Source organism: Gallus gallus, chromosome 1 (genome assembly GCF_016699485.2).
Source record: "Gallus gallus isolate bGalGal1 chromosome 1, bGalGal1.mat.broiler.GRCg7b, whole genome shotgun sequence".
Classification (NCBI taxonomy): Eukaryota; Metazoa; Chordata; class Aves; order Galliformes; family Phasianidae; genus Gallus; species Gallus gallus.
Window position 1 is genome coordinate 1,507,816 of NC_052532.1, and position 9,103 is coordinate 1,516,918.

Here is a 9,103-nt window from a genome sequence, read left to right on the forward strand (position 1 = left end):
CAAAGCTAAACGTGGCATTTCCATGACATATCCAAGGTGGATATCCTGCTTGTAAGACAGTGAGATGCATTCATCTTCCTACAGGTAGAAATAAGACACAGCCTCGCTGTACTTTTTCTTTGTGTGTCAATACCTGACCAGGCCTTGCACTACACACTTCAGTACATACATACACGCTCCCTCTGGAGGTGTAAGACATGAGGTGAACAGAATGAGCCTTCCAGTTCCTGGCTGCAGAAATATCACTTCAGTGAGCATTTCTGATGTAAGACTCAGAGCTAAGTTTGGTGGTCCTCCTCCTGTATTTGATACTACAATGAGTGACTCTGAACAGAGCAGTCCAAAGGCACAAAAGCTGTTCATTGTACCTCTTCCTTTCTTTCACAGGGATACAATGTAGGTAAAGTTGGTTGTGATGTTCCATACCCTGCATCTGCTTTGTCACTGATGAGTTTCAGAGTATCAGGTACCCCAGCCAACACTGGCACAGTGCAAGCACTGATGAGATGAAAGCTTTCATGCAATCTCCACATCCTGTTCAGTTACCAGATTCATTTTTAGGGTTATTTTCGGGTCTCTGATGTAAGGGGAATAGAAGATATCCCCCTTCAGCCACCCTAATCTTAAAGAAACTACTCCAAAACACGTGGGGAAGGGTATACATAGGAATAAACCTCAACCCCTCTGACTCACCTTCAGAAATACAGAACCACTTCATAAATCATCCATAATTAAAGACAACTATCACGCTACTGCGCCACGCTGGTCGTTATTTCCCAAAACATCTTTATTACAAACACTTCTGCTCGTTAACATAAATAAAAAAAAAAAAAAGAGAGATTTGGAATCCTCTCTCTCCACCATTTTGGCAATTTGCTGAATGTCCATCCCTGCCACAGAACGCCACGGTTTCTGCTCACAATTTTCTGATCAATTTCTTCTCACTGTTAGCACAGCCTGCAGCTCTGAGCCCAGCACAGAGGAAGGTTTGCTACAGACACAATTCCTTAGTCTGAACTGCAGGTCTTTCAGATCCATTGCTACTTGGTCACAGGCTTCACTACCAGTTTTCCCCCCTCCCCTACAAAAACCTGTCCTGAAGGTCACTTGGCCAACGTGACACTGCTCCTACAAGACATCACATCAACCCTTCCGTCTCCCCAGCCTTACCCAAGCTGCCATTTATACATCACCACCGCTTTCCTCCGTGAATTCCTAAAATGACAAACAGGGCTGCACTGCTCAGGGTTCCCAGAACCTGGACGCTCATTTATTCAGTGGAAGGAGACACAGCTGCTTATTTCCATGGCCTGTTCTGGATGCTGCTCCTGCTGAGCATGCGGGATCCCGCTGTGCTGGGGAGGCTGGGGCTGCTCCGTGCTGTTGTTGCTTTGGAATCACGTCCCGAAGAGCCACGGCTAAGGCGACCTGAAGGAAAAGGATTGGAAACAATTTGAAGCTGTGGGATGGAGAACGATGACATACCAATGGTTTGCTGCCCCTCGTTATTGTCCTAGCTCTAATCTTATAGACCCTTCAGTAATTCCATGGGGGGTTCTGGGCAGTTTCACTCAGGCTTTTTGTTCTGCACAGCTTAAGAACTTGCAAAACCAGCTCACCACCAAGAAAACCTAAAGGCATTCAACACAGCAGGCAGCATGGTATATGTCTGCCCCAGCAGAACCAGGATCATGCAGCCATATAAGATTTCGGTTCTTTGGGAACAGCACAGTTTGGAAATAAACCTCTCCCCTTTTCCAGCCATCTCACTGCAAGAATACAGCAAAGCAGGGGAATGCTGCATGGCATCTGTCTTGGATTCTTACTGGCAGTGTCTGAAGGAAGCTGCTCCTCTTCGAGGTAGTACTTAATCTTCTGCAGATCTTCTGCAGAGTACCTCCATTTGCTCTCAGCACGCGTGGGTGGCACTTTGGGAACAGGCTTTTTTCGGGCAGACCCTGTGGGAGCTGCCACCTGGCAGGAAATGGGGAGCGAGCCGGTGATGAGTCCTTCCGGGACCTTCTGTGCAAGCACCTTGAGCCCTGGAGATATACAGACCATGTGTTATTAATGACTGCCATCCAACATGGGAGCAGTGATTTCACCATCACACGATGGATCCGACCATCTCTTTCCCACCTCCAGCTCACACAAAACCCACTGAGCTCACTTGGGTCCTACTGAGCTCACTCCCCCCCGCTGTCCTGTCCATCCCCACTGACCTCCAGACAACATGAACAAGTTCTCAAAGCCCCTCTCACACATGGTGGTGGCAGCCTGGCTGGCGAGCCGCTCGTCGTCGTCGTACAGAATTATAATCTTTCCATGGGCATTTTTCTGATGGGTGGAAGAGCTAAGGGTGTATCTGTCAATTTGTGGTGACTTAAAACCATAGAATCTCCAAGGTTGGAAGAGACCTCCAATACCATCCAGTCCAACTGCTGATTGAGACTTAATACATTTCAGAATGAAGCTGGAGATAGACTCCATATGTGATTTCCAACTATTGGATAGGAATGCCTTCCCTTCAATGTTTCAGAAGCTGATTTCTCAGCAGCTGAAGCTTGCCAGGCACTGGAAGGGCACAGCCTGATCCCCTCTGTGAGCATATATTTCACCACTGATCTGAAGACTGGTTAGCAACAACCAGCTAGAAACAATTTGTTGACAACCTCCCCTCTTCCCTGGAGCCCTCCCACACTAACAAGTTGGGAAATGATCAATCTAATCCCGGCTAATAATCCTCTTTCTGTCCTCCTGAGAAAAGACAATCCTCATCAAGGTGCTGGGAGGAAGCCAAAGGATTTGATTTGAAGCCCACTGATTGAGCAACAGCGAGAGACAGCTGCCCAATGGATATGGCTGAGGCCGCTGGAAGGCAAATCCAATCCCAGGAATCACCAAATTCATTCAGCTCCCACTGACACCAAGAGGTTCCTGCTCTGAGGAACTAAAACTCAGAATCTGATGGCTGCAGCAGAGCCCCACCATGTAATCAAAGCCAGCAGAAAGGAGTTTCCCCTTCCACCCTCCTTGAAATCCCAGGATTTGGGTGGCTAAACACCGTCCTGGTCAGAATAATTGGTTTTGGAATTGGTTTTGGAAGCCCTTGCCAACATGCCACCAGTTGTTTTTTCCCCACTGCTGTTGATTCCAGCACTATATATAAAGGATACATATTCCAGAATACTGTTTGTATATGGATTCATGGCTCTAGACAGCATTGCAATAGGATAAGAATAAGCTGCAGAGGGGGGGAAAAAAAGAGAAAAAAGAAATCAGACTGTGGCTGAACACCAACATCACAATCTGCAACACAGCTGACAGGGGGTTGTAAGAATAATAGATATAGAAAACAGATTGGAAACTCAGTGAATAAGGGATTCATATCAGCCCCATTCCCTCATCCCTTTCCAGGTAGGATGGATGAGTGGATGAGTGCAGAAAGCATCCAAGCAAAGCCCACCAGAACAACACACAGCTCGGTATAAGCCCCCAGCTGACACCAGGCTGGGATTCCAGGCTCCTCACCTCCAACTATGTGACACTGGTCGTAAGCATCGCGGTCTCGTACGTCTAACAGCAGGAAGGGGCAGTCAGGATAAGGAGTATCCTTCGCCTGGGTGTCTGCTTTCTTATGAGTGTCCTTTTCTATATCCAATTCACCGACACCGCTTATCAAACTGTAAGAGGAAAGCAGACGTTGTGATGTAAATGCTCCCTCTGAACACTTCTGTACCTCTTAACCATGACAGAATGCTTTTTCCCCCCTCCCAGTTTTCCCAATAGTTCATTTATGTTTTAGCAGCTGATAAGAAAACGGTTATCAGCCATGAGAAACAGTTGGTTTTGTGTTGTTATCAGGCACCTCTGCAGTGTGGACCGATACGATTCTCCAGCTCCGGTGTTGTTTATGAACAGGACAGGACTGGGGGGTGTCCCATTGGGGCTCCCTTTGCCATTTGTCCCCGCTGTGAGCTCAGCATCTGCGTCTGAAGCAGGAGAATTGCCACCTGGGGAGAGAACAGGGCAGAAAGATGACAGTGCTGCAGGAAATGGACAAGCAGGTTTTGAGCCTGGGCTCTATTTTATGAAAGGAAGTGCATCTCAGCGACAGCCTCATCCTCATTCTCTTACAAGGAGGACTTACTGAGAGCCCCATGTCAAAAAGGAGTAAGAGCCACGTGATTTCTGAGAGCTGAAGATCTCCTTTTTAGGAATTGAGCAGAAATGTAACAGCTCTTCTCATTCTTGACGTACGTTATATATTGGGTTACTGCACTAAAACTTCACAGTGTGACGACTTTCCTTCTTGAGAGCATTTCTGCTTTAGGAGTTACGCATCCCAGAGCAGAATGGCTGCAGATGGGGTTGTTTCCCCCCAATTAAAAGGCTTGCTATGTCTGCCAGGGCACAGTTTTAATGTATGACAGCAATCTACAGCTCCATCTCTCTGTGCTCACAATAAATATCGTTACCTTCCAGCTTGTGGATCTCCTCATTCGTCACTTCTAAGGTTTCATCAGACAGAGAAGCAACCTGAACAACCTGCAGGGAACAAAAGCAAGCCACAAAGCCTTGATACACATACACAGCTATTGGTGAAAGACAGCAGGGATCACCTTAAAGAAAAATAATCCTCAAGCACACGTATCTTTGACTCAGCCTACTTTCCACTGGGCTTAGGGGTCAAACATGGGTGTATATTTGAGAGAGATTTGCAGTGCAAGAGCCATTTATTAAACAAAAGTTGTAACAAAAAGAGACAATACTCTGCTTCAGGACAAAGCAGGAAAAGAAGCTGCAGAACAGCCTCATTAGAAAAGAATTACCTACTGCCTGAGGCTACATAACCACGGGGAAGGCTTTGGGTAAAGCAAGGACAACGAGCAGAAGAGAGAAGATCCATACGTACCAGTTGGGCAAAAGTAGTCACTTTCAGTCTTTTAAACAGCTCGTCCTTTCTGTACCTGTAATCTTCAAAAAACAAAACAGAAGAGGGTCAACACACCTCAAACCAATTCTCAGCTCTTGCACATAGCAGGGGAAGGCACTGCCTCAGTTACTTTGCAGATCCCTGCAGAACGAGGCTGAGATACACCCATGCTCTAAGCTTTTTTGGAAACACGAAGCTCTAATATTAGATATCTGTGTCCAATCTGACTGATTGAGACACTCCAGGTTTTCTCACACTGACAATTAATATATCACAAGAACTGGAATTCAACACAAAGTGAGCAACCAACACCAAGGGGTTTAAGGCAGGAAACGGAACAGATTGCTGCAGATGCCAGCTCGAAGCAGACATAATTGCTGCAGAGAGATGGGACTAATTAAATCTTAAGCCTGAAGACAAAGCTTAGAGGATGAGAAAACCCCATTGGAATGACTGGCAAGCAAGCAGAGCAAAGATGATGGAGCTCAGTGGTGACAGGGATGGAAGCCTGAGCGCTCTGCGTGCTCCTCCTTTCCCTTCCTCCTTGCTTATGAGGCTCTACCCTTCACATCACAGATTTCCATTTGGAAATAAGTAAAATCCTTTGCATTTTTTTTCAGTATCTTCAATAACTGTTGGGGGATACACCTGGCTGGCCTCTCTCCGACTAAGAGGAGCTAATAATGCAGCACAGAACCTTCATCCAATCCAGTTAAGCAGCTCTAAATCCCACCATCTGCTGAACTTCCCTCGATAAGCTGCAGGGAGATGGGGGAGGAGGGCTCCAATCCTCATCCCTTTAACTGCTGTATGAAGAACAACTGCAACACTTCCCTTATGGGGACTCTCTGTGTGAGATTCCCATCCCATTCCCACAGAAGCAGGCTGATTCTTTTCCAGCAAACAGAATCCAGCAGGTTTCAGAAAGTCAAAGAGCTGAAAGCGATGCTCAGAGCTCCTGTAGGACTCCTTGGTTTCAAGCATCAGCTCTGTAACTTTGAGACAACAGCAGAGATTCTCTCTTAGACAGCACCTGCCCAGCACAAAACACAGGTCATGGGAACAGCAAGAAGTGATTTCGATTTAGAAGGAGAACTAAAAGCAGCAAAACTTACGGTGTAACACATGTATGTGACAGCAGTGCTTTAACTGCAACCACTGTGCAAAACTGGGTGTTTTCTGCCAGTCTCAGTTAAGGGGTCTTTACCCTAGAATAAGCTTTTATGGCCCAGCTCTTGCCTTTAGCACCCAACAGTTTCCAGCACTAATCCTGACCTGGAACAAACACAGCTGAACGCCTGAAGAAGGACCTCAGCCATCACCAGAGAGTGCAGAAGAAGAGCTGCTCCTGCCTACAAAAGCAATGCCACATACCTGGTTCTGCCCTGGGAGCTCCGTTTGGATTTTCAGACATTGTGCTTCAGGCTGCAAATGTTCTGTGGGATATGGAAAGTTCCTCCAGTGCTGAAGCACAGAGAAGGGAAGAGACGTGGCGTCTCTCCTCAAGTCGCTCCTCCAAAGGATAATGATCGTGCTCCCAGCTATCTTATTTTTGATTCCACTGCAGGCTCGGGGGATAAAGCCCCACTCTCTCACATTACACAGGGACAGAGAGCTCGCTGTGCTACGTATTCAGACTTGAACCCAAACGGTGTCATCTATCCATGAGAAATCAAGGGAGAGGAGTTTCTGAACCGCCTGGGAACACAAGGTGCCCATTCAGTGTCAACACAATGGGAAAGTTCCTGCCGGAGCCCAGGACCAGAAACAAAGAGAGTTCTACCCGAGGAGAAATCAGATTCACAGCAGAGATTGAAAACCAACAACACTGACACAAGATTCTCAGAGCTGATAAAATAAACAGTGATGGCAACGCAGTGTTTGGCCCTGAAATCTTAGTCTGTCAACACAGGATTTTGGAAAATAAGGGTGTTTCTCTCTCGGCTTTCCCAGAAGATCTGTGGTGTGTTGCAAACAAACAGCAACAAAGGGCCATTTTGCATGAAGCCAAACACAAACACGTTTACGTGCCACGTTTGTGACCTCCCTTACACACTGAGCACTGCCATCTCACTGCGCTGCACTAAGAAAGAAAACTGAAGACTGAAAATCCTAATTAACCCTCGTTAATTGTGGGGATTTTTCTTTCACACCGGTAAATGCAGCTGAGGGGTTTAATAGCTTTGCTGGCTCCGCGTGAAAATACTGCTGACAATGGCTGGAAATAAAGCAGGAAAAGCTCAGCTTTATCAGCATGAATTTTAACAAGCTCCTTTTCGGTGGGAGCACAGAGCAAAGGATGGGATCAGCTGTGCTTCCAACAGCCCAAAGCCTCAGTGCTGTTAGATTCAACCAAATCAGCAATTATAGCCCCCAAAAAAGCAGTCAAGTGGTATGAAAAAGCGGAAGGTGCTCACGAGAGAAGCAAAGTAGGAAAATGATGGTATTTGTTTATGCTGCTGGTGTGCGTTTATGGAGTTTCTTCCTGTGGGCACTGACAGAGAGGAGACCTCTGAGCAAGCAGAGGGCTCAGGATTCAGTGCTGCTGCTCCGAGCTCCTTCAGTTTGGGACTAACCCACACAGTTACACCCTGCCCCCCGCTCCAGGTACTCACTTCTTTTGATTTCCTCCAACTTCTCAATGTATTTTGTCAGACTGCTCCCTGTAACAACAGCAACCGAACAGGTTACTACAAATCAGTGCTTTCCATCATGGCTATTAAAGCTTAAATAACTTTAAGAAGGAAGACATGGCCATGCTGAAGCTTTGCTGCACGTACAGGCAGTGCTCTGTGGGTGAAAGCCCCTGTATGGGATGCAGGAACACACTGGAAATAGTCACAACTAAAAGAGCTCAAATCTTCAGTGTGTACCCACAGTGCTAAGGAAATCCCTCTGCAGAATGCATCTAACTGCTTTATTTTATGGGATTTTCAGCATGGGGCACCACATACAAACTCCACACCAATCCCTCTCTGCTCGAAAGCAGAAGTTGTTCTGATGAGTCTTCAGAGGACAACATCATTGCCTTCAGAAGGCCATCACCTGCAACTCTGTACACGAGTCTGAATGTTCAGCCCTCGTGCTCAGAGAGCTGAAATCAGAGTGTTGGTACCCAAATCCCACTTCTGATCTACGGCCCCAAGAGCAGCTGTGGTTGCTCTGTCCTTTTCCCAACATTGCCTTGGGGGCACCACCATCAAGAGGTAAAATTCAATCACTTTAACCGTACAAATAGCTCAAAAGGGACCCTCCAAATAATTACTGTGACTTAAATCTTTGCCATATACTAACTTACAGGAGAAAGGCCAACACACAGCTACAGATATAAGCACAATCTGAGTGCTTATATCAGAACGTGACGCAAATAATAGAGTAGCTATCACAAGGATCCCAATTACAACACGAGCTCTGACACTGCTGCACAGGATTGGGGTAAAGCAGCTGAGATGCTCAGCATAACATCATTCTGCTCTTCTCCCACCACTGCTGGGCAGTTTTTAACCCCACTGATGGCGTCACTCACCGGTATCGAGGCGGGTTTTGATGTGTTGGTACCGGGGGTTCTGAGGGATGCGCCTGGTTAAGTACTGCGGGATGAGGGGGGAGGAATCAATGCATGGTTGAGAAGGGGAAACGATGGGGACACGGGGACGGCTTTAAGAGCACAGAACAGCCCCGCAACACCCCCTGACTGCCGGCAGGGCAGACTCACAAACCGTCAGCTCTGTATCAACGGACCAAAAGGGCTCACAGGCCCGATTCCACCACTCCCCGCCCCATAACCCCCCAGGAACCCCTCCCCCGCCCCACACCACACCTCCAGGCCCCAAGCACACCCCCAAACCCTGACTACTCCCCACACAGAGCCTCCCCTCTCCTCAGGGGACACAGAGCCTCCCCTCTCCTCAGGGTCCCCCCCACCCCCATACCCTCAGGGCCCTCACTCCAAGGCCTCCCCCTCTGGGACCCCAACCCCTCTACCTCACGGCTACCCCATGCGTTCCTCCCTTGCCCGTACGCTGATGGGATCCCCTCCCCGCCCCCTCGCCCACCTCGGGGTCACCGACGCTCCTCCTGCTCGACATCGTCCCACAACGCTTCTCACGCTCCGCCGCCTCCCGCCGTCCGGCTCTGTCTGCCCCTACCACGCAACAATCCCCGCCC

At 48.0% G+C, this 9,103-nt stretch overlaps 1 protein-coding gene across 3 annotated transcripts; it reads right to left on the reverse strand.

Annotated features, from left to right (window-relative positions):
- Positions 1-757: 757 nt before the first annotated feature.
- CEP41 (centrosomal protein 41) lies at positions 758-9,082 on the reverse strand. Of its 3 annotated transcripts, NM_001199393.2 has the most exons (11): positions 8,992-9,082; positions 8,463-8,526; positions 7,552-7,599; positions 4,916-4,977; positions 4,479-4,548; positions 3,869-4,013; positions 3,532-3,683; positions 3,177-3,244; positions 2,223-2,337; positions 1,827-2,042; positions 758-1,428 (listed from the first exon to the last, which is right to left on the reverse strand). In NM_001199393.2, exons 1-11 carry the CDS (start codon positions 9,022-9,024, stop codon positions 1,298-1,300), a joined length of 1,104 nt encoding a protein of 367 aa, NP_001186322.2. In that variant the 5' UTR covers positions 9,025-9,082; the 3' UTR covers positions 758-1,297. The 3 variants fall into 3 exon arrangements, with proteins under 3 accessions (NP_001186322.2, XP_015138888.2, XP_015138842.2); XM_015283402.4 differs by lacking the exons at positions 2,223-2,337; positions 3,177-3,244 and having other exon boundaries at positions 1,243-1,428; positions 8,992-9,080; XM_015283356.3 differs by lacking the exons at positions 7,552-7,599; positions 8,463-8,526; positions 8,992-9,082 and adding an exon at positions 6,311-6,589 and having other exon boundaries at positions 1,243-1,428.
- Between the last annotated feature and the right edge of the window lie 21 nt (positions 9,083-9,103).

What these genes read in the sequence shown, in the direction of transcription:
- CEP41 (NM_001199393.2), bottom strand. Translation starts at nt 9,024, where the DNA reads ATGTCGAGCAGGAGGAGCGTCGGTGACCCCGAG. An exon ending in TGACTACTTTTGCCCAACTG is followed by an intron (nt 4,549 to 4,915) that starts GTACGTATGGAT and finishes TGTTCCCTGCAG; the next exon opens with GTTGTTCAGGTTGCTTCTCT. An exon ending in CAAACAGTATTCTGGAATAT is followed by an intron (nt 2,338 to 3,176) that starts GTATCCTTTATA and finishes TCCACCCATCAG; the next exon opens with AAAAATGCCCATGGAAAGAT.